The sequence below is a fragment of the Plectropomus leopardus genome, chromosome 22 (genome assembly GCF_026936395.1).
Source record: "Plectropomus leopardus strain MGB_pleo_1.0 chromosome 22, ASM2693639v1, whole genome shotgun sequence".
NCBI lineage: Eukaryota > Metazoa > Chordata > Actinopteri > Perciformes > Serranidae > Plectropomus > Plectropomus leopardus.
In genome coordinates, this window is record NC_142197.1 from 23,379,721 (window position 1) to 23,405,016 (window position 25,296).

The window sequence follows — 25,296 nt, forward strand, 5'->3', positions numbered from 1 at the left end:
AGAAATGTTCTTACCCAGCTCGATGCGTTCATAGTCGGAGTCGAGCAGGAAGGTGCGGAAGCGGTTGGACACGTAGTGGTAGGCCAAAAACTTCAGGTAGTACTGACTGAACTCAAACTCCATGGGGAACTGGAGGTGGATCTGAGGGTGGAGGGTCAGAAACCTGAGTTAGTTACTGTTTAAAAGGGTGGATATGTTCCAAAACAGGGTGCTTTGTACTACATAGTAGTGTTGTCAGGATACTGGAACTTCTTACTGATACAACGCCTTGAACAACATGGAAATAAAAGACCATTTTTGACACCACGTAGAAAAAATTACATTAGGTGGGTTTCCATATATTCTCAAACTGCACAATTTAAAATTGCAAATATAAAATACACCTCATGGAAACACATACATTTTGAAAAATGAGGTGGCATTTCAGGTGATTTGAAAAAGCCATATTTCGCAAAACAGTAAAAGAAATACTTTTTTGGCTTTTATAGTTCACATATGCTATGGCTTTGTGCTTGTCAGTAGGAACTGGCTCCCTCAGGCATGATGCAGCAGGAGCTACAAGAGCTGTTATTGCATCGCAGAACGCAGTTGAGCGGATCATCCAGAAGTTTTGCATAATTTACCTAATTTGCATTAATTTGCATTATCACATATACTGACAGTGTTTCAGGCACTGCTTGGCCAATTGGGACATTATTTGGGTGGTTTTAGGGTTTTTTGAGGATGCTGAATCCATCCCTGATCACCTGTTATAACACATGTAACTAGTGTACATACAATTTTCTTTTCTGATAATTTTGCATATCATTTTGTAAAAAAAAAACTCCCACCTGCAACTTTATTCTTCTACCTTTGCCATGCTACTTGCCTTTCTTACCAACATTTATCAACTGTGCATCAACTCAGTGTGATGGTATGTGAATTCAAATGTTAACTTCAAGAACTGTTCTATTCGTGCGTTTATAAATATAGTACTATTTTTAACTAATTTGAAGTTTTTTCAATTACATAAAACAGAGTTAGTTACCTGTCTAATCCAGTCCATTCAATGCTCTCTAAAACATCCAAACTGAATAAAAATTAATTTAAAAAAAAGCCCAACTGCAGTTAAATATGCAGACTTCTGGTTTAAAACATACATTTTGGATTTTGAAAATATCTGAAATTAATTTTGAATCCTCAAAAATGCCTAAAACCACCCAAACAATGTCCAATTCGACGAAGCAGAGGCTAAAATACTGTCAATATATGATGCTTTTATGCAAATGCGGTAAATTATGCAAATTGTCCAACATATGCAAGTTAGCATTCAACTGTTTCCTAACCAGACTGTACATTTACAACATAAAACTTTGGGGTACCCCACATTTCCAGGTTCAGAACGGGCTCTACAGGCTGGCTAATGGACTATTACTATAGCTGCTGTTTGCATGCAGCACAGAGGCTGAACAGAAAGCGGAAAACAACTGCTGCACGCTCATCTGATGTGTCAGACAGCACAATATGGGCCACTGAAGCTAAATCAAAGCACACTTCCTGCATGTGATAAGAGGGCAGAACCCACGTCACTGATTAGCCAAACAGGAAATAGAATCAGACGTACAGGTAAACACACAGAGAGCATCATACATATATATAGTAAGAGGAAAGAGGGCTGCAACCTTCACTTGACACACACACCTACTGCTATCTGCTGCCAGCCTCAGCTGCTACTGTATTATGGGGTGTTCTTTTGTGTGTGAGCTGCTCACTTTAAAATCATCATCATTACTTTATCATTTTATTCTATGAGACATTTGTGTGACGTTTTGTCGGAATTAGCTGATGAATTGTTTCATGGCCCGAAAATATGTTTTCTGAAGTTAGTGACCCTAACCTGTGACCAACAAATTTTAGTCAGTCTATTCTTGAGTATTGGATGTTTTTGCTAAATTTGAGGAGACTCCCTCAAGGTGTTCTTGAGATATTGCGTTCACGAGAATGAGGTGGAAGCATGGTAACAGGGACCTTGACCCTTGACAACCAAACGGTGATCAGTTAGGCCCAAGTGGATGTTTGTGCCACATTAGAAGAAAGTGCCTCAAGGTGTTCTTGAGATATTGTGTTAACACAGATGCAGGAACACAGTGGCCTTGACCTTTGACCAACAAGTTATAATCAGTTCATTGTTGAGTACAAGTGAATGTTTGTGACAAATTTGAAAAAAAAATCCATTGAGGTATCATATCTACTAGGATGGGAAGAGTGAGGTCACAGTGACCTTAACCTTTGACTGGCAAAATCTAATGGGTTCATCTTAGAGTCCAAGCAGACACAATGTCATAGTGGCTTTGACCTTTTACTGACAAAATCTAATCAGTTCATCAATGACTCCAATTGAATGTTCGTGCCAAATTTAAAGAAATTTCCTCAAGGTGTTCTTGAAATATAGCATTCAGGTGAGAATGGTTAGTATGGATAGCTGGATAGCATATAATGGCTACACCCACAGCTATCTCTTCGCAGCGCTGAAAGACCTAAAGATACTCTCTTGTTGTCCTCCCTTTTAGGATACCCAACATTAAAATAACAGCATTCCTGTTGTGAAAAGACTTAAAAGCTCACATGCAGTGCTGCACACCCACCTGATGTACGCAGTCGAGGAACTGCAGGAAGACGGGGGTGAAGCCGCTGCTCTGGCTGCCCAGCGTCTGTGCGCCCCGGTGGCTGAATCTGTGTCCGAATGACAGCCACTCCTTCTCCACCAGCAGCCGGAAGCCGTCAAAGGTTCGGTAGTACGGATCAGACAGCAGCTGCACCAGTGACACCACCTGCATACACAGCACGTCACAGTAAGCCTCGCTCAGAAGACAGTCTGAAGGAATAAAGTTAGCTGGGTGTCAGTCAAACCTGTGTGGTGACGTCCCAGCCGTCCTCCAGGCTGACCATGACAGACGAGCCCGTATCCAGGAGCTCCACCACCAGCACGGACACCTGCAGCACCCTGTGGAGCTGCACGCGCGCACACACACACACACAGACACACACACACACACACAGGGTCAGTAGAGGTCAAACAGTGAGCTATGAATGATCTGCACTCTCCTACACACAGCAGAGCGCACTAACCAGAGCCATCCACTCAGAGTCCTCCAGGCAGCGCAGGAAGCTCATGTTGGGGTCGGAGGTCTGGGAGCTCGGTACGCAGGCCTTCATCAGCTTCTTGAAACTGTTCTTCACCTGCCGCACGTCACACACCTCGATGGGGACAACCTCCCACTGCTGGAACGAGTCCTGCTTCCCTCCCTAAGCACAGCAACAGCATCCCACTTAATACTGGAAACTCAAAACTAGACTGTCATGATAACTACTTATTTTAATATATTGTTCCTGAAATAATTACGATAAATAATACCATTTTCATTTAGGACCATTTAATGGCGCTGATACAATAATGACATATGGTGATAGCATAATAACCCTTGCAAAGAGCAATTTATTTTCTATTCTTAAGAATACTCAGACATTGGAATTGATATACTAAATATATATATATATATATATATATATATATACCTACATACATACATATATTTAATTTTTCATACGAAAAGAAAGTGACACCTTATTATACAAATTTATAATAGCAGCCCAAAAATACTACGTTTAAGACTTAATACAAAATTTGGCCAACAAAAACAAAACCAAGTAATGCCTCTTGTGACTTATGTTTAATTTTTCTTCAACCTGTACAATTTCAAAGAACATTTATCCACTTATCCACCATTTACCTTTCCTCCTGTTTTTTTCGCCTCTCCGTTAACCTTTTCCTTTCTAGCCCTTAATCACAGTTAACACTCTAAACATCCCAGTAATCAGCGGTTACCTTAAGCTGGGCCTTGTCTCCAATGATGTAGAGGTAGGCCTTCTGCTGGCGGAGAAACAGCGCTTCGCTCGGCCCTCCGTTGGGCTGTGGAGACTCTTTACCTGCCAGGCGCGTCCCCACGTCTGGGTTATAGGCACTTAAACGCCCGCTGCCTCGTATACTGCCCCATTTACCTGCGATAAACACACATACAAACAAACAAAGTAGAGTTTTTAAATCAATCATAAGGAAAGAAGCATCAAGCCTCATTTGGAAGTCCTTCCCGTGTTAAAAAGCCATCAAAGGATCATTTCAGTTTATTATGATCCTCATTGTGATAACCCGGAATGATCCTTTAAGATGCTCTCAGCTACTGACAGCCATGCTGGTAAACAAGGCAGAAATGACTGAACGCTACCCAGCCCAGTTGATTACATCTAGTTCAGTGACAGATGCTACATGATGACGAACAAAGTCTGCTCTGACTGCTGCTGACATTCAACAGAGAGAAGAATCAAACAGGAAACAACGAAGAAGACGGCAGACGGCAGAGCTGCAGCGGCAGCATGCACTCACTGCAGCAACGACAACAGAACATTAGTCTGCAGACACAGCACGCCATCAGGAACCACGTCAAACACACTGACGCTACTGTTAAAGAGATCTGATTGGTTAGACAGGAGCAGAGGGAGGGGAGGGGGCGTGGCCTACTGTACCTCTAGGAGGGTTCCTGGCCTTGCCAGACACTTTGGGCTGAGAGAGGGAGATGACTTTCGCCCTTTGACCCAGAGCTGAGGTCAAACGACAGAGATGACCAGTTAACCAACAATGCCACAAATGGAGGATGGTTTCACTCATACACACTCATAAACACACACACACGCACATGCACGCACACACACACACAGATCCTAATGAATGAATGAACGCTACTATTCAACGCTATTCATCATCCTCCTGATTCAGTTCCAGTTTCAGTCACACATTTAAAACACTATTCATGCATTTTGGTTTGAAGCCAGGACTGAACCCCCAACTAAAGGTAACACAGGAAGACACTTGGGGACACTTTGACATGTCTCACCTCCTCTGCTGAAAGTTCCAGGAACATCCTCCTTGGTGCCCATCACCTGCTTCATCAGAGCGCCGATCTTGGGCTGCCTCAGCTTGTCTGAGGAGTCTGTGGACAGAAAAAAAACCCTCAGTGTGAACATACAGTCAGTGAAAATTACGTGCTATGTGAGTGTTTGTTAGGCCACCTACCGGAGGTGCTCATGTGTGTGGAGGTGAAGCCGCTGAGTGTGTTCCTGCCGCTGCTCTCGCTGTATGAAGGCATGGAGCTGATGATGGCCTGCAGGTATTTCTCCTGCTCCAGACTGGTGGAGTCTGCCTGGGAGGGCACTGCACAGAGAAGAAAACACATGAGCAAACCTTTATGTTTCAGTTTGCTAACTGTTAAATTTTTACATACATGTAAACAGTTTTCCTGAAGAATACATTTGGTTGGTATATGAGCTGCAAAAGACTGCAGTTCTAATACATTTTTTTTTTTGACAAGGGCATTAAAAACTTGAATTACGGCCTAGCGGGTATGCCAGTCAAGTCATGATGTCACAGTGGAGTTGACCTTCGACCTTTTGGATATAAAATTACATCACTTTAATATTTTATCCTATTAGACATCTGTGTGAATTTTTTTCTTGATTAGCACGAGTTCTTGTGTTTTCACTAAAAACATGTTTTGTGAGGTTATAGTTATGATCACCAAAACTAATTTACAGTTGAGTTCAAGTGGATGTTTGTGCCAAATTTGAAGGGAATTCCTTCAAGGTCCTCTTGAGATATTGTGCCCACACAAATGAAACAGATGCAAGGTCACAGTGACCTTGACCTCTGACCACCAAACTCCAATCAGTTCATCCTGAAGTCCAAGTGGACTTTTGAGCCTAATTTGGAAAAATTCCCCTCAAGGTGTTGATGAGATGTTGCATTCACAAGAATGAGACAGACGAAGTCAAAGTGACCTATGACAACCAAAATCTTATCAATTCATTATGGAGTCTAAATGAACATTTGTGCCAAATTCGTAGAAATCCTCTCAAGGTGTTCTGGAGATATCCCATTCATGAGAAAACATGATGCCTTTGGCCATGGCTGTCGCAATGCATCTTCATCAAAACTCTTGCATCTTTTATATATATTATCCTGATTGCTAGAGTCAGAGTAATCATGACCTCTGACCCCTAAACACCTTACTACAGGTCAGGCCTTCACTAATGGAGTGTCAAATTTTATCAGCTCGTGTTTGAGGACTGATAAAGAAAAGAGTGGACAGATGTATGAAGCAGGACATCCCCAAAAAACGACCAGCAACACATAAAGGTTCAGTGTTACATAAATGATTAACAAGGTGCTGAAAAAAGATTTTTTCACCTGAAGCAGGGGCGTTGGGGGACTTGAAGAAGCCCACCACCCCCTTGGCGTGGAGGCCTGCAGATCGCAGCAGGACGGCCTTTGTTCGTGAGTTCCTCCAGCAAACTACGGGGAAGCGATTCTGCCGGTAGCAGCGGCAGATTCTCTGGATAGTTGTGTCGGGGATGCTCTGAGGCACAATCAGCAGGCCGGGGTAGCTGTGACACACGCACACAAAAACACAAACATGAAGCACTGAAGAGATACTGTCTATGCATGACTCCAACCTGTCCCCCTCATCTGAGTGCTCTCTCACCTCCTGCAGACAGTGTACATGCGATTGACAGTCGAAATCCTAAAAGGCTCATTCTTAGAACGCGTCAGGCTGTTACTGAGCGTGCCCAGACCCAGTCGCTGGTAGTCGCGGCAACAAGCACGCTCCACAACATTGCTCATGGTTTGCCTGTCAGATGAGCGGATGGTGGAGGAGAGTGTGAGGGAGCTCTGGTCCACTTCCTCTGAAACTATGAAGACAAACAGGACAACTTATTGCACAGTCACTATTACTTTTACTTCCACAGCAAACATGGCTGTGTTTCTTGCATTTTTTACTGGACGTTCTTGATACTTAATTTAAAGATAAGGTTAAAGTGACACTTGAATGCCTCCTCCTGCCAGTATGATAAGCTCGTGGTTTGACAATTTCATGCAATAAACAACAACGTATAAATCAGAAACACCCTGAAAAGGTCATAAAACATTGATTACCTGAGATTTCGTCCTCATCGAGCTCTGACTGGAAGCTGCTCCTGTTCTCCCAGGTGGGGGGAGAATACTTCTTCCTGGTCACATACTGCCGGCCGATGGTCCTCTTGGCAGTCTTCACCAGGTTTTTGGAAAGTGTCCTGAAAAGCCGAGACAGAAAAGGGAAAGTTTTTAAATACAGCACTGAGCTGATTCAACAGTATGTCCCATTCAAAGTCACTTGGCCTTCACTTCCTGTTACGTCTTGAAGCAGTGTCCAAGTCCAGCAGACAATGAGCTGATTCGACTTGGTGCATAATCGAGAGCCATGAATCCACTGGTGTGTTGCAGGTTTAGCCACATGTCCTCAGTCTGAATTAACATGTCTGAATGGAAGTTTTTGAGCACACATCAGTGCAGAGATGGAAACAACAAGGCTAATAAAACAGCTGACACATTTTCCATTCATGAATTATGCAACGGCTTCTCTCATGCTCCTTTCATTCTCCAGAAAAGAAAGTATGTGTGTGTGTGTGTGTGTGTGTGTGTGTGCGCGCGCGTGTATGTGTGCGTGTGTGTGTGTGGTCAGGGGGTTGGAAGGGGGTTAAGAGTTTGTTGCTGAGACAAAAGAGCAGACAAATTTGAAACGACACAGGCAGGAAACTAAAAGATAACTAAAATTATCAGAATTACTGTCCCATGGTTGTATGCCTTTGTGCATCAGTCAACTTGCACTTATTGTTTACTTCTGCGGAAGTGTAGATGCTTCACACACACTCCTTTACCCTCAGCAACAAGCAAGATCTGTACAGTCACAGTTTCAAGGTGGGAACCTGAGATTAGTGTCACCAATTCAGTATCTGTCCAAATGTCTCCCGTTCTGCTCCTAATACATGGTGTCAAATAATGACAAAAAAAGGTATTTTTGCAGAACATGATGATGTCACAGTGAAGCTGGCCTTTGACCTTTTAGATATAAAATGTCATCACTTCATCATCACTTCATCCATCACATCCACACATCCTATGAAACATTTGTCTCTTAGATTGTGTAGAAATTCCAGGGTTTTTAGCCAAAAAACATGTTTTGTGAGGTCACACGTTTGGTCACACCTTTGACCACCAGTTTACAATCGGTTCATTCTTGAGTCCAAGTGGACGTTTGTGCCAAATTTAAGGAAAACTCCTAAAGGCCCTGTGGAGATATCACATAATCAAGAGTGGTCACAAGAGTCACAGTGACCTTGAGCTTTTAACCACTACATTGTAATCAGTTCATTGTTAAGTCCAAGTGGATGTTTTTCTCAAATTTAAAAACATTCCCTTAGGATGTACTTGAGCTATCACGTCCACAAGAATGACAAAGATGAGGTCATAGTGACCTTGACCTTTGACCACTAAAATATAATTAGTTAATTGTTGAGTCCAAGTGAATGTTCAGGGCAAATTTAAAACTAAATCTCATCAATGTATTCTTAATATACCAAATTCATAAGAATTACAACAACATGGTCACACTGACCTTGACCTTTGACCACCAAAATCTAATCAGTTCATCACTGACTTTAAGTGGATGTTGGGGCAGAATTTGAAGAAACTCCCCTAAAGGTTTCTTGAGATATAATGATCACAAGAACAGAACAGACCGACAACCCCAAAACAAAATGCCTTCAGCCACAACTGGAGGCAAAAACACATAAAGTTCCATGTTGTTTTTACTGTGAGAGCCAAAGCCAGTTCTCCTGCAGCACATAAAGCCCAGTGAGACACTTTCAGATGATACTAAAAAGCATCATGTGGATGATATGGAGCCAAAGCTCAGAGGAAGATGTGACACTGTGCAGCCAAGGGGAACTAAAAGCTGCTTTCCACTCCCTCTTTGCAAAACTGAGAGCATGTATTCACACTCATGTCTTGATGCACTGTACTGTGACAGAGATGCCATACATGCGCATGAATCCCATGACACGCAACGCTTTCGAATAACTTCCAATCCTGTTTCTTAAACCGCAGTCACCGCTGCAGAAAAACATTCCTTTTTGTACACACATTGTTTGGGTTCATAAAGCCAAATCACAGGGGAACCAGGTTTGGCTTAAGAACTGACATGTACTTAAGTGACTTGTGTTTTCTGCAGGTTTGCAGTAACATCAGCTAAGAATAGTGTTGTAGACAGACTTTGTTTGGACTTCTTTTGGAATCTATTTTCTCTTTAAATACTTCAGTCTCAATCTTGTATACTTTCATGAACCTCAAACTGCTGCTCACGTGTTGGTCAACTATACTATGCAGTCCAAAGTCAGCAGTAAAACTAGTTTAACGTTTATAAAATTGCACATCAATGCGATCTGCCAACAAAGTGTTATCTGGTATATTTCCAAAGTTGTAATCCTTTCCTGATGGGGTAAAAATAACGTTCATGTTTTAGCAGAAGCTTGGCATGTAATAAGCCTTTAACTTGCTGCTATGTGTTTTCTCTTCTCTACCTGTCCAGCTAAAATACTCACTGAGCTAACAATCACAGAGCTACCATTAATACACCGCTTTTACTGGATACCATTGAAACATATAGATCAGGGTTTCCAACACAGTCATGTATTTGTGGCGCCCTGCCACTATTAAAATAAATGCCATCACAAACAGTTTTTCTAATTTTGAAGCTGCATTGCACCTTTCACAGAGCGTACTCTGGGCACAGTTGGAGCAGAACATCAAGCACAGCAAAAGTGGAATTTAATCATTCATTCTGCTGGGTCTAAAAGTTTGCAATCACCCACAGCAGCTGCTCCTCTCATTCATCGATCAGATCTGATCAGCTGTGAATGGTTCCACAGATAAATTATCCACCCCGCAAGTGACAAACTGCTACCGAGGAAAAAGGAACTCATGAGAAGCTCTGCCTGTGCTGTGTTCACAGCTCCAAGAGGGGACACAGAGAGATACAAAGAGACACACACACATTTAAAAGAAAAAAGAAACAAATTAAATAAAGAAACCCTGAAAGTTTGCTGTCTCCCTTGCCCGCCCAATGCTTGAGTTACTGATGGATGGTTCCTTGGAGAAGAACTAGAATACTTCTTAGTCAGGGTTCCTACAGCTTGAGGCATGTTAGATTTAAGACTTTAAAAAACTTCTTTAATGTCACCATGGATGAAATTTAGGACCAATTTTACAGTAACCAAAATTGAAAAGAAAAAAAACAAGAACCCACCTTTTTTATGTAAGGTTAGGGACAATTCTGCCCAAATATTTATTGTAACATAAAACATTCCAGTCCAGCAAAACAGTTAGAACTGGTTAGAAGTGGTAAATACCTGGCTTTTGTTGGAGAGTTTTCCTTTTCGAAGAAAAAAGAAGATCATTTTTGATTTTTTACAATGCAATGCCAAAAACACTGACTTATAAAATAATACTTGCCATGTCTCAGCGTCTTTAAGACTTCTGAAATATGGATTATAGACATTTTATTACCAATTATTGCCTTATCTTTATATTAATGAATTCAATGCCTTTTAAGACTTTTTAAGGACCCGTGGGAACCCTGCTTAGTTCTCTAGTTTCTCCTTTATGTACGCACAGGAAAATTCTGCATAGATGGTTCCTTACTTGAGCGACTGGTTCTTGTCCTTGGTCTTGTGCTCCACCACCATCTTCCCGCTCTGGCCCACAGTGAAGGCGAATGTGCCCTGGACGTGCTGAGGATAGCGCAGCTTGTGCATGTGCTTCCTGAAAACCTCTGCCAGGTCTGATGCCACCTCTTCGTCAAACGCAATCTTCATCAGCTACAAACAGAGATCAGAGGTCAGTAAGCAGAGGAAAGAGAGGGGAGGGGGGAGCACATTTGTGATGGCAGCTCATATTGTAAGAGTACCTGGAAGGTGCAGGAGCGTAGCTGTAGCCCCTCCTGGACAAACTGGTCCATGGGTAAAGTGACTGAGATCCTCTTCTCCTTAGTCAGAGAAGCGATGGGGAACGAGCGAGTCACCACCTGCTCTCCCACTGCAGGAAGAAAACACACAAGAAAAAAAAGCAGGGTTTAGAAGACCTCCAATAATCTCTCGAATAATTGGTCCAAAATATGCCAATATCAAACTTGCTTTGACTTGTAAGACTCTGTTCATGAAACAAGGTAATCAATCAAGTGTGTGTGTGCATGTATTAAGGCAGCAAAGCGAATTTACCATCGCAAGTGTACGATATACAGTGAGTCTATGTTACAAGCTTTCAGAGTTGTGTGTGTGTACATGTTCTCTCTCACCCAGCGGGTCGGTGGGTGTGCCCTTGAAGATGAGCCGGTAGGTGGTGAGGAAGATGGCGCCCTCAGCGGGGAGCAGGGGAGGACCACCCATCAGCCCCGTGGCTTCCTCGCGGCCATCTGGGATCAGGTGGACCCGCATGCCGTCCATCACCAGCTCCTCGCCAGGTAACAGTGTCGGCCTCAGCAGCTTGGGCTGCACAGAGACAACGAAAGGAGGAACATTAATGACCATATTTATACAGATTCTTTCTCCACATATTTCCATATGAACAGTCGGATTTCCAGAACAACTTAGAAATGAATAAAAAACAGTTGCAAAGTGATTTCTGAGATAATGCTGATGGTGTTGCAGACAAAACCAATTCCAAAATCCAATTTTTCCTTTCTGAAATGCCAACACACTGCAATAATTAAATGTAGCATCTGTAACTCTATCATACAATTAAGTATGACTAATTGTGCAGCCCGACAGCATATGCTTTATATTTCATAACCAAACGACCACTCCACTCATCAAACTCTCATGCATTAACAACCATGCTGAGGTTACTGGCTGGACTGTTTGGGAAGTTCAGACCAAAAACTGACAGAGGCTGAAATGTATTTCTGTTGCATAACACACAAAAAATGCTCTGGATTGGTGGGATCTTGGCAGAGATAATGTTGCAAACCATAAAAGATAAATACACAGAAAGAAATAATATTCATTTGTGTTTATGCAACGGGATGTTCATTTCATATTTCTTAAAAAATAAGAACCGTTGTGTTTTGGAGAGTCCCAGAGGATCCCAAGTTTGACTGCAGGACTGCCGTATTTAGACTGAGAGGCCTTAGTGAGCTGCTGAGCTTTTCTGAATACCAACAGCATGAAATATGAAGCCGGCTTTGTCCTCTGGCCCTTTACATCACTTCCTGTTCCTCAGTGAGGCCCGAATAGCTTCCTTAGGAACTCCACCTCTGAGAGGAAATTAATTACAACTAACATGCTTCCTAATCTGTTACACAACATCTGATGCTGCATGTGTCCACACAGCAGAATAAAGGCAGTTTCCTCTGAAAGCATTTAAAGGATGACTTCAGTATTTTTCAACCTGGACTCTATTTTCCCTTGTTTTAGTGTTTTTGAAACTGTTCCAGTATTGAACAAAAGGGGCTGCAGCCAACAGCACCAGAATAGGAGTGTGCAGTGTGACATTAGGAGCAATTGAGCACCAGTAATTTTTTTGCCACTTACAGGCTCAGATTGTTATTATACGACATTATGGAAAGGATCCCTACAGATATAGACCTTTTTGTTAAAGAATAGATCATTTTGAAACAGCCGTGAAATTGCTATCGGCAAAAACATCAGACATTTAAATAAACACTGCAGCCCATTTCTTGCTCAATGTGGGACAACTTCAAAAAATGTGGTTCCCATTACTTGCGTACACACAAAAACAGGGAAAAAAATGGGGTACAGGTTAAAAAAACTACAAAAACTACAAAGAATTAGCTGTAAACTGCACACAAATGTTTTGGGGTTTTTGCTCTGCCCACAACCTAAAATCCACTAGCTGGACAAACCTGCCTGCTCCAGACATGAACGCACGCTACAACACAAAGTGCTGACAGGACATATTACGAGCAGAGGCATGGGGATGATGGGTGAGAGGTCTGCTCACATGGGGAGACATTACTGTTCCACTCACAAGTCTTTAGTGAAATGTCAAAACATGTCACGTTAGGCTCAGCGAAGCCACCATCCCTCTCCAGCACACTGCACCCTTCAGACTGAAGGCACTCGGCTCTGCGGGGCCCTGGGGAGCTGCGGCAGCCGGACCGTGCTCCGCTGCACCGCAGAGATCAAAACGGCACAACAAAGGGGGAGCAAGCACCCAGCATGCACTGCTCAGGCGTGCTGTCAGTCACACAGTTCTGTCTCCGGAGGACAGACGTACCTGCTGTGACACTGTGAGCCTGAGCTGTAGGGAGTGGTGGAGAGGGGAGTGGGCGGGGCTGGCTGGGGCTCTGCATGGCCTTTGTCCAGTGGGACGTAAAAATAGGAATTGGTTACCTTTTGGATAGGAGGCAGTCTCTTGCTCTCCCTGTGGACTGCGTCTAACGTCTCGATGTGCATCTGAACGATATCTGCAAAGAAAGGAAGGAGGACAGAAGTGACACATGTTGCCATGAAGCTTGGTGTGACTCTTTCTGCGGTGCAAAGAGAAATCAGTGGGTGTAGCTTGAATGGCGCCTCCATACCTGGTATCATGGTGTGGAGAGCCTTCAGGTGCTCGTTGGTCACGCCGCTCTCATTGCACACTTTGTCAACAAAGCGGTTAATAAAGCGCACCACGGAGTTGGCCACGTCAGAGCTCTCGGCGTCTTCGAAGCCGCTCTCTGTGTCGTAGCTCTCCGCCATGCTGCCTGCAATACTGCAAGAGAAAAACACTTTCACATTCCAAATAATGCGGCATCTGATTGTAAAACTTGTTACTGAAGTGTAACAGGGTTCCTGCAGTTAAAGCAAGGTAGATTTAATATCTTTAAGACTTTTAAATGCCTCTCTTAGTTAAGTTTAAGACCAATTTTTGAAAAACTGAAGGACTTTCATTTTGCCCAAATGTTTACTTTGACATGGAACACTTGTTTTTTTATCCAGTGAAAATTTTAGATTATCTATGTCAAATGTTATCTATGTCAAACCTTTTCAGAGTGAAACACATGGAAGACAATGTACATATTACACTATCATCAAAGTACGTATTTGGTTTTTCACTCTGCATGTGAGACTCCACTGCTTTGATTCCCATCATGACGAGTTAAGAAAGAGGAATTTATTAAATTACTTAACCAGAAAAAAAGATGTTAACCAATATTTTGAGATTTCACTATGGAATGTCTGAACATTTGAAAAGACTTTTGAAAGAGTAATTTAAGTTAATTTAATTCTAATGAAGGCCTTATTTTTAGATGAATGAATTCAGTGCTTTTTAACACTTTTTAAGGATCCGCTAGAAACTTGTGTAAATGTTTGATTACATTTTATAATGAACCATGACACACACCAGCCACTCATCACGAATGGAAGTGATTTTTAACCTGGAAAAAAACTTCTCCTGATGAGCTGAATGATTTACTAACGTTGTAATGAGTGATCTAAATGACACACACGCGGGCCGTGTTTGTATGCCTGTGTATGTGTGCTGTTTATATTCACCGGGTTGGAGCTGATAAGTTTTCATGTTCTCATACCTCAATAAATCAGGAGATTTAATTCATATGAATTCAAAATTCATAATTCATTATGTGTGATATTTTACCTAAATTGACAGTCCAACTGTGCAACTGAGGTTTTTTTTGGGTTTTTTTGTATTTGAAGTAAAGCATCTAGCTGTGACACAATGTCATCACTTCCTCCTTTTATTTAATTCTGAAGAAATGTCAGCATCACATACACTGACTACAACACTACTAGTTAATGACTGTCTGAGGGCCTTTGTCGTATGTACTTGTACATGTTTTCTGTCTCTCTATAGGACGGGTTTCCATTACAGATTTGCACAAAACTCAAGGGTTTATTGGACACTCTTATTAACAGTGATATTTTGGCTTTATCTGTATCGCCCAGCCCTTGTGAGAAGGCGAGCAGTCTTTACTTTTCTTTTACGGGCCTATGTGAATGTTTGTGACTCCCTGTGAGGGCTGACAGCTGTCCATACCTGTTTGTGACGTAGCTGTTGCTGACGCTCTCCACATCTCCGAGGCCGGAGCTCCTCAGCAGCCGGTTCTTGCTGGTGTCCAGCGGCAGCAGCAGGTAGCTCATCCTGTTGGCGTAGTGGATGGCCTGGCTGAACACCGTGCTCTCCTCCTTCTGCACGCGCTCCATCTGCATTTCCTTGCTGAGTGTCGGCCACAGCCGGCTCTGCTCCGACGCCAGCTCCAGGGCGCTGATTTCCCTCCCGCTGCCCGACCCGTCCTGCTGCTCCTGACAAAAAAGCGAAGGCGGTTCGTTCATGATTAATCATCTCAAGACGGAAATGACACTCGGCTCGGCAGGTGGGGAGACTGAGTCATTAAACTACAAGCTGTGGTGGCAGATTCTTTCAAAAAAAATCACAAAAACTTTTAACAATGTAAAAGCCTTTCATTCAACATTTCTTTGTTCATTCTAGAGTGTGAGGCAGGTGCTTACGGAGCTGTTCTGCTCTCCCTCGTCCGTCTCCAGGTACAGAGCTCTGATGTGGTTCTGGACGTCGCTGTAGAACATGGACTCCCAGAACTGCATGGTGGTCCAAACCATGTGCTCCTGCACACAGCTGTAGGCAAACTGGGTGATGCCTGCGCCCATTTTCTGTCAAACAAAGAAGGAGACTTTAATAAGGGGAAAACACAAAACTTTAAATGACAAAAGCATCTCCCAGCAACCTAAAATCAGGGTTAGGGTTAGGGTAAACCACGGGGGAACACTGGGTTCTTAGTGACTTAATGTGTTCTTAACTGTGTTTAAAGCTGAATTTGGGACACGTGCATTGACTCTGTTGATGCTGGTTGTGAACTTACTCTGCAGAAAGCTGTGACCAGTGGAAGGAGAGCAGCTGCAATACCGTGTTCATCTATATGCGAACAGTCCTGAACAGAAACAGATGAGCAAAGAATGATGTAACAGCTTGAAAAACCATACACATCTGTGTGTATATATATATATATATATATATATCAATCATCTGAGGGTAAATATTGGAATGTTCATTGTATCTGCTTTTCATACTGTAGGTTTTTAAACAGCACATCTATACATCTAGAAAACAGGTAGATCTCCTATGTTAGATCTCCTACATTATTTCTCCTTCAGCATCAATAAAGTCTGACTAAAATATTTTTTGCACTAAAAAATCAAATCAAGTATTTTAATATTTTCAAGTCATTTTTTAGCCATGTTAGGGTGAATAGTAATGATATTGCAGTTTAATAACGAAGAACGTCTAATCTTAAGTTGTTTTTTTTTTGTTATATCATGGATTTTAGTGATATTGTATTGTTGTCACCTGTAAGGTGCAGTTCATCATTCGGACAATGTAGTCAAACTGCTGGTCATCAAGCACAGCTCGGTTCTGTAGGACATGCTGATTGAGCTCCTGGGTCAAACAAACCCGGGCTGCCCGACCCTTCAACGCTCGCAGTACAGCCGGCATTAACTGAAGAGAGGAGATGAGAACAACAGCGGAGTCACACACTGTCACTTCACAAAAATAAAACACACAGTACATAATTAGGGCATGTCTAAAATAAATACAAGTACCTAAAGTTCTAGAGGGACAAGACACTCGAAAGTTTAGAAGAAAAACCAAACTTGTGTGTTTTGTTTCTGCTGAGAAGAATAAATATGTTGCTCTCACCTTCTTGGCCTCCAGCATTTTGTTCTCAAAGATGTACGTGATGCAGTTCCTAACCACCTCCAGCCTGCGGGCGCTGTTCGCCATCACATGGCCGTTCCTGTCCACGATGTCTCCTGCGGAGATGCGGGTGAAATGTTCAGACACTCGTTCATCACCATGACACCAATCTCTACCTCATTAAACACACACTGAGAGACAGACGGTCGCGGTGAAGAGTTCACACAGGAAGTCTGAGGTGGAAATGGAGATGTTAAAACTTGATGCTTCATTTTTACAAATGCAACTATCAAACCCGAAACGTGCTGCCTCACAAGGAACTTTTGTCAAGTATTTACCACCTTCTGTCAAACCAATGCCAGGTTTGTGTCTTTAAAAACATCAAACTCAGGTCACACCACACAGTCTGCTACTACTACTGCACATCTAATCCACATCTACTGCACATCTAATCCACTTTTTCTTTGTCTTTTTGTTATAACTGATCCAAACATGTTTAAGATCTGGGACCTTATTAAAAAACATTACGAGAACACACTCAGAGAGCTCCTGACTTAGTCTTAAAATTTCTTGCAGGGAGTCCCAGCTTAGAAGTGATTTAGGAAAATTCTCAGAGCAACTCTGAGCAAGGAAGGGGTAGAAACTTTTATCTTAGTGAAGAGGTGTGGCTGTATGATGCATTGTTTTAAAAGATTGGTTGAGCCTGCAAGGTGACACCCAGTGGAAATGAAATGAACTGAGGGAAAATCTCAAAAACCTCATCATTCTACAAATTTACCAAGAATTTCATCACTAGGAGTAACTCTTAGTACTAGGAGGCTTTGTGAATACAGCTCCTGGAGTTTAGCTCACCCAGTGGGGGCCCAGATGGCACCATGCCCTTCACCTCCGCCTTGACCACAGGGGGTGCAGTCTTGAGTTTGGCGGCAGCATGGTCGATGAAGAGCTGCACCGCTACCTCGTCCAGTACAGGGAACGGCGTCTGATTCTGTGCATTGCTCTGGCTGTTTTCTGACGGTCGCTGGACTTTGTGCATCGCCACAGCGGGGTAAGGATTCTCCTGGAGGAAAGGGGAAGACACAGAGAAAAAAAAAGGACGACTGGTGAGTTAAGGAAAAAATAAGCAAAAACAGAAAAACTGAGTTATAATAGAGAAGGATATAATATATGTCTCACACTATAATTTATTAGAGACAGGGAGAGAAAAAAATGGAGGGATAAGTTAAGAAATAAGTGGGTTAAAGAGAAGAGTCTCACAAGAGGAAAACTCAAGAATAGGAAAGAGGATACAACAGGTCTAACAGGAAACCGTCAGAATGAGGGGCCGGTAGTAATATGTATTATCTGAGAAGTGCTATTTGTCGTCAGTTTAGTTAGAAAACTTACATTTTTGAAGAGCTGTTCAGCCAGCTCCTTCACATGGTTCATGACTTTGTGTGGACAGGTCTCCTCTTGTCGGATCCGCTCCACTTGATTGGCTACCAGCTGTGGAAACAGGGCAAAGAAGTGAGCTTAGCTCAAATTTTAGCAAGTATCTTTCATATCCAAGTCACATATTTTCAATTACCCACAGTCAAACTATGACAGACACAATCTGCGGACAGACTCACATCATCAAAGAGGTCGGTGACTCTGTATGGAGGCCCACGCTCTGACACGAAGCCTGCAAACGCCATGCCGTCCAGCACCTTCATGAGAAAGTCATCTTCTGTCAGCGCTCTCTGACCCAGGAAGGCAGCCTGTGGAAACACAAGAACAATTATAGCGGCTGACAACACCTCAGACACCAAGGGCAAGTTATTATCCCAGTGAGCTACATGCCAAGTGAGAAACCATAGATGCACCATAGATTCCCACTATGCCTGAGCTAACCACCAGGGGGCAGAATATCAGCTGTCTGTGCATGGAAAGACAGATTTCAAACTGCTGTCAAAAATTCAGTTATCAGCACATGCATATTTCATCTAGACAGCATAGAGATGTTACTTTTTTTTTTTACAAAGATTGATTAGCTCCATCTTGTTATTTTTGGAGCCAGAGGTGGTCATGTTTGAGAGGGTGGAGCTACGAAGAAACTAGGCGTCAGCTAACACTAGCATGAGCACTGGCTAGCTTGTTTCACAAGGTGCATCTATATTTTTGGGCAAAATATGTTCAAATTAACTTTCATGAACTGAAAAAAACAGTGAATGGTAAAAGTTCCAAGACGAAAACACAGACAAGACCCAAAAATAAATCAATGTCTATTTAAATGTACTGCACAGTGCCATGGATATTCACTGCTACACCTCTATCCTGAATGACAGGTTACCGTGGTACCCACTTGTCAATCATAATGTAGCCCCACCCTGAAGCAAACCTTGCTTTAATGTTTACTTTACTCTGACTGGGACCATAATTTACAAAATGAACATTGTGCTGTATTGAAGAAGATTTGAAACTAGTAACTGGACAATGTTTACTGAGGTAACCCAGAGACGGTCAATTCCCCCTGAAGTGTTCAACAATGTCACTTATTTTTGCAACTAGTGGAGTCGCCCCCTGCTAGCCATTAAAAAGGATGCAGCTTTAAGGCAACTCCCACTTGGCGGTCATTTTTAAACTTTTCAGACTCTGAAGCTACATCCACTTCTTTTTGAACTTTCTTAAAAGTCAGTTTCTCTTTTAAACACAAAGAAAATGGTTACATCTCACAAACAGTCTGAGCTGTTATCAAATACAGTTTTGTTTTCGGACCTTATGGAAGCGGATCACTGGTTCCGGGTGAATGCGGATGATGTGTAAACACCAGCGATAGCCCTGGAAGAGCCGACCAAACAGCCACAGGAAGACTCCCCGGATCTCCTTATCCTGAAACACACACACACACACACACACACACACACACACACACACACACACACACACACACACACACACACACACACACACACACACACAAAAGTTTAAGTCAACACATACATACACGATAACTGGAGAATTAATAGAATGAGGAACTGAACTAGAATCCTGTTAGATTTTGGATCTTTAATACCTTTTCCATGCCAACAATAACAAAAAAGAAAACAGAGCTTGCTAGTGAGACAAGCCTATCAGAGCAGTGAGAGCGTACAGATTTTGCACTACATCTGCCTTTTTTAGACAACAGCAGCTTGACTGTACCAATGGTTTACCCTGGCGAGATCTTAAATTGCAGTATAAAGACCTTAACGTGATTAAAATCTTAATATTAATACAGGACTTCCTGCTTCCTTCCCGCAGTCCAGTGTTTTTCTTACCTGGATCTTGAGTGCGGAGGGTTGTGCAGAGAGTGGGGGAAAGGCATGATCAGCCACTTCCAGCTCTGGATCCAAAACCTACAATGACAAACATGAAGTCACCATCAATCACTGATTAGCTTCCTTTCAGACCTACTGTAGCTCTACTGTAGCCTGTTCCTGCTGCATTAGCTGAATTTTGGGTGATTGAGTCAAGAGCTGAGAGACATCCAGTGATTTCTAGGGACAGGCAGACTGTGTGGTGTGACCTGAGATAGAAAATAACAAATAACAATGTGATTGCAAAATCAGTGAGTGAAGTTCAAATCCACAAGCCATGTGTTTTCTTTTAACTGTGCAGTTATATTTGTTTTACTTGCCACATTTTTGGCAATGCTGTATTATTCATGCACTGCACTGACTGGAAATAACCTGTCAATTTAACATTCCCATTTGGCAATACTTTCGACTAGAGCTGCAACCAATAGTCAGTTAATCAATAAGTCCATCCACAGAAAGATAATCAGGTACTTATTCTGATACCTTAGTAATAGTTTTGTCATTTTTGAAGCAAAAACAAAAGATTTTCTGGTTCCAGCTCTGCAGCAGTGAAGATTTTGATGTTTTTCTGTTTCTCATTTCTGTGAGACATGTTTTTAATAATTTTCTATCATTTTACTCAAGAAAATATCCAGCATATTAATCCATGATCCACCAACACCATCTGATTGTCTATTCACTATTCATTAAGTGTAACTGCTTTTTGTTACAGTTATGGTTACAGAAAACTCTCTCTCCGTCTCCCTACGCTTTTGAGTGCCAAATATATATATATATATTTAAAAAAGGGATAAAATGCACACCAAGCAAAGTTTTTTAGAGGCATTTTACTGATGGCTTTTTTTTTTCAAAAATGTTAATGAATATTGCAACAATACTAGTTACTGAGAACTCAAACAACAAAAAGGCTAAACTTGATATTCAATAAGGCTGGCTTAATTAACCCATTGAAACCTACAAGTACAAGGAAATTACCTGAAAAAAAATGAGCAAATAGAAATTTATATTTTATAATTTGTTTAAAAAAAACAAAACACAACAAAAGAAAAAATTTAAAAAAGGAGATGACCCTGAGAAAGTGCTTTCAGAATTGTAACAATTTTGTAACACATCTTTAAATATGTAATTATAATGTAATCTCCCTAAACATTTTCTCCTTTTCTACAAAATAATTTTCTAAATCTATTAATTTCTTGCAATTTGTGAAACATTTATTACAAAGTGGTTCATTGCCTTTTTTCGCCATGTTTCTGAAAGAAATTTTACCAATTTGCTCAGGGTTTAAAAGTTTAAATACTTGTGAAAAGCATCTGAAAGCAGCACAAAAAAAGGGATGTTGCTCCAGGTATCAAAGGATTAATGTGAGTCTTCTTTAATGAGCACTGTAGTTTTTATTAGTGTTGCTGGAGGCCTTTAAATGAAGGTATTTTTCTTAAAAAGACACTGATGAATGAAATGTCTGTTGTTGTTTTTTTTTAAGATTGAGTCAGTTTTTGGTCAAAAGCTTGAAAAATGGAAACACCTAAAATGGTTTTTCTGGATTTATATATACATTTATTTATTTTAAATTGAGCGTCAAGGACAGCTAAATGATTGAGACTCTACGGTTTACAATGTGAGAAGGACACATTAGGCAGCGTATCTAGAGCTCAGTCAACAGATGCTGTCGACAGATACGACCTTAAAGATAGTCTCTGATTTCACGGCATGACATGAACATTTAGTCAGTTAAGTAAAAGGAAAACACAGCAGCTAAGCTCTGATTCACGGTTGCTGTCCAACAATCTACAGCATCGCTGTTCCGGGAGCCTTCACTCCAACCAGCGTCTCTCTTTTCCCAAGGGAACAGTTTATGACAATCCATCAAATTAAAGACCTGCTACAAAAAAAACCTCATTAGTTTCTTATTTTTGCAGTTATCTATTCTTCAGTCCCACCTATATGAGCTGCTCAGATTGGCTGATACTTTTGGGTTTGTTTTGGTCATTATTCCTCCCCTAATTCAGTTTATAAATCTGTGCTGGCATCCACACACACAACTTAGCTAGCTGAGAACACAAACCCATAACCCAGTGCATTCTCTTTGACTTGTTTCCATCACTCATTCCATCAATGCAGAGCAAAGACCAAAACAGACAAGAGTCTCCAGGTTATAAGCCATAAAGTGCACAGAGAGACAAAAACATGTGGGATGGTCTTTCGCAATAAAATCATTTTAGAATGACAAAACGTTGAGCCTTGTCATCTCAGGCATTTGCCAGATGCCCCGGGCAGTGGGTTGAGGTTCAGTGTCTTTGCTTTACAGCACTTGGTGCATTACCGTTAACCCTAAAATTGTGCAAATTGTAATTGGCAATATAAAATACACCATGCATGGAAATAATTTTGAAAAAACTTCAATTTATCACAAAAGTTTTTATGCTTGCATGAGGTGATATTTCAGGCAATTCAAAACAGCTGTATTTCACAAAACTGCAATGGAAAGACTTTTTTGGCTTTTCTAGGTCACATAATGCTATGGCTATGTTGTCAGTAGGAACTGGTTCCCTTGGGCATGATGCAGCAGGAGCTACAAGACCTGTTACTGCATCACTCTTTAAAAGTCGAGCGGATCATCCAGTTTCTAATCCACAATTCCTGGATTGTGAAATTGTGGACTATCAATTCCCAGAAATCCCTCATACGTGGCCGCTCCCACGTATAAGGAGCTTGCCTTTCCATTATCACTCCATAACACGCATACGTGGCCTTGGATTGGGAATATGACGGCTAGTGTGGTGGCTGCAATAGAAATAAAGCCGCTAACGTTTTCAACATCCATCACCATGCTTGTTGGAATGTTATTGCAAGTAGAGAAGTCACATATCATCGCTCAGTGGAAACACAGTCTTCTCACAATTGTGTTTTATCAACATTTGGAAAATATCGCTTAAGTTTTGTGCAAATCTGAAATGGAAACCCGCCTACTGTGATGTACATCTGATGGTGGGAGCAAAAAATTATTTAAAAAATACTTCTTTGGATTGCGTACGATGAGTTATAAATTAAAAACAAACATGAACTATGAGAAAAAAATGTGTTTTGTTTTCTTTGCACTAAGTCACCTTGTCAAACTTTTAATTAGCTTCTCCTATAAGCTTGTTTGTTTTTCTTGTTTTTAGACAAAGGACATCGGCATAGATAAAAATAAAGATAAAACACGTAAAGGGATATAATTAAGATAAAAGAAACACAGCACAAGGTTGAGCATTAAGTATGTGGCTAAATTTTGTGCCTGTGTGTTGGAAGATAAGAGGGCAGCAGGTAAAGTCAGTGACAACAGGGGAGCTGATGAAGGGGGAGAAATGATTAACATCAATATTTTTCAATAGCAGGACGTCCTGGAAATTTTTAGATAGTTAACCCTCTGAAACCTGATTTTTCAAAAAATAAAAAATAAAAACCATGGGAAGAAAGCAGAGAGCAGCTTTAGCAATGGCCCTAAAATGTGCAAGATATTAGACAAAAGTAACTTTAATAAAAATGAAATTACCCAAAAATAAGCCCCCCAAAAAGTAAAAAAAATTAAATGATATAATAAATGATTAATAATTTTTTTTTAAATCAGGAAAGTGCCCTAAAAATGCTAAAAAAAAATTAAATGAATGTACTTATTTATTTTCTGTAACAGAATTTAAAATATTTTATTAAAACTTAACATTTCCCTTGTTTTTGAGAAATTACTATTTTTATTTATTATTTTATTCATCTTGCAGGACATTTCTTGCCAAGTTGCTCATTGCCCTTAATACCAAATTTTAAGAAATCAAACCAACCTGTTGAGGTTTCAAAGGTTTTAATACTTGTGAAAGGCATCTTAATGCTGCACAAAAAATACTGATGATGATCCAGGTTTCAAAAAGTTCACAAAGTGACATAAAATAAAAATGTGCCATTCTTCTATGCAGATCATGCAGAAGAGCATCATGTACAGTTTATTGTAGCTTGTCTGCATGAGATGGACCATATCATCAGCTTCTATTTTCTCAAAGTAACAAAAACAGGACAATGCATTTCTGACAGCGTAAATATTTTGAGACAAGAGTTCATGGGAAGAGCTAGTTGGACTCCAAAATTTAGGCTCCTCGCAGCATCCAAATACACACTTGGCATAACTGAGCTGAGACAGAGCAGAGGATGGCAGCTCCAGCCAAATAAACACAGCCTACCCTCTCTCTCAGTGACATCACAGCTCCAAAACAATCTGACGCTGTGCAACCAGCAGAGGGAAATCTGTCCTCTGCTCGGTCATTGCCAACCTTTTACCAGAAACTTATTACTCAATTTTATGGAGAGACAGTAATCAAATAAAGTGAATCACAGTGTTTAAACATGTCTGCAATTACAACAAAACAAATTATCCAGGAAGAGATGACTTGGCACCATAGCACACAGTAGGAGGATTTTCCCAACACTGTGCCATAAAGATAACTAGAAGTAATCCATTTTATAGAGACATTAAGCAGCTGATTTTGTCTTTTGTTTGTGATAGTGAATTTCTGTGAATCAAGATTTTCTTCAACATCAATTAAGAGAAAATGTCACAAAACATGGGGAAAAAGGTCATGAACAACTTGCAAAGAAATGTTTCAGAAATTGCAAGGAATAATTATTAAATTAATAAAATTAAATTATTAAAATGAAGAAAAGCTAGGAAAAATGGTCTGGGGTTAAAAAAAAATCTGTAGAAAATAGGAGAAAATTAAAAAAGGTAGGTAAAACTGTCGGGGGGGGGGGGGTCAGGGAAAACAAAATGTTCTGTGTTAAAAAGAATAAAGCTAGGGAAAAAATATATAATTATCATAATTACAAATTTGAAATAATTTTACAGAATTTTTAGAAAAAAATATTATTACGTTTTTAATTTGCCGAGATTTTTAGATAATTTTCTTATACTTATTTTCTAATTTCTTGCCAATTTTTGGATCCTCTCTCCTTTCATCACTAATTGCCGCTTTCCCATGTTTTTAAAGAAATCAAGCCAGTTTGCTCAAGCTCAGAAGGGTTAATGTTTTTATCAGCAGAATATGTCACAGACAAGAAAGAAATATATATACTTTTAACTTAATACTATACCTTTCCATTTCAAATTCTAGCATTCTATGGACAGAATTTGTTCATTTGTCTTATTGTGGCTTTTCTATAGATAGATGCTGGCAGGAAATGGCGCTGCAACAGCATGACAGTCTGTGACAGTGCACACGTGCCACCCGCAGCAGTTTATCGAGGTCACCGTCACGCACAGGCAGAGGTAGGCTGTATGGCCCGTCTTTTAGTTCTGGTAATCAGTGTCATAAAATCCAA

General features: G+C 41.0%; 1 protein-coding gene across 5 annotated transcripts in view; it reads right to left on the minus strand.

Annotated features, from left to right (window-relative positions):
• Window positions 1-25,296, minus strand: part of sbf1 (SET binding factor 1) — an 85,601-nt gene that overhangs the window by 12,688 nt on the left and 47,617 nt on the right. For 4 of the 5 annotated variants that reach the window (XM_042511534.2, XM_042511532.2, XM_088072760.1 and 1 more), the window contains 26 exons: window positions 19,915-19,992; window positions 19,373-19,486; window positions 18,247-18,375; window positions 18,023-18,121; window positions 17,489-17,696; window positions 16,640-16,752; window positions 16,289-16,438; window positions 15,804-15,872; window positions 15,436-15,594; window positions 14,963-15,228; window positions 13,503-13,675; window positions 13,315-13,388; window positions 11,259-11,451; window positions 10,872-10,999; window positions 10,607-10,782; window positions 7,025-7,161; window positions 6,573-6,780; window positions 6,278-6,474; window positions 5,108-5,245; window positions 4,929-5,024; window positions 4,561-4,635; window positions 3,866-4,038; window positions 3,109-3,285; window positions 2,890-2,991; window positions 2,625-2,810; window positions 15-141 (listed from right to left, as the gene is read on the minus strand). In XM_042511534.2, the coding sequence (XP_042367468.1) occupies window positions 15-141; window positions 2,625-2,810; window positions 2,890-2,991; window positions 3,109-3,285; window positions 3,866-4,038; window positions 4,561-4,635; window positions 4,929-5,024; window positions 5,108-5,245; window positions 6,278-6,474; window positions 6,573-6,780; window positions 7,025-7,161; window positions 10,607-10,782; window positions 10,872-10,999; window positions 11,259-11,451; window positions 13,315-13,388; window positions 13,503-13,675; window positions 14,963-15,228; window positions 15,436-15,594; window positions 15,804-15,872; window positions 16,289-16,438; window positions 16,640-16,752; window positions 17,489-17,696; window positions 18,023-18,121; window positions 18,247-18,375; window positions 19,373-19,486; window positions 19,915-19,992 (3,745 nt within the window). The remainder of the gene's footprint in view (window positions 1-14; window positions 142-2,624; window positions 2,811-2,889; window positions 2,992-3,108; window positions 3,286-3,865; window positions 4,039-4,560; window positions 4,636-4,928; window positions 5,025-5,107; window positions 5,246-6,277; window positions 6,475-6,572; window positions 6,781-7,024; window positions 7,162-10,606; window positions 10,783-10,871; window positions 11,000-11,258; window positions 11,452-13,314; window positions 13,389-13,502; window positions 13,676-14,962; window positions 15,229-15,435; window positions 15,595-15,803; window positions 15,873-16,288; window positions 16,439-16,639; window positions 16,753-17,488; window positions 17,697-18,022; window positions 18,122-18,246; window positions 18,376-19,372; window positions 19,487-19,914; window positions 19,993-25,296) is intronic. The other variant, XM_042511533.2, reaches the window with a different exon arrangement.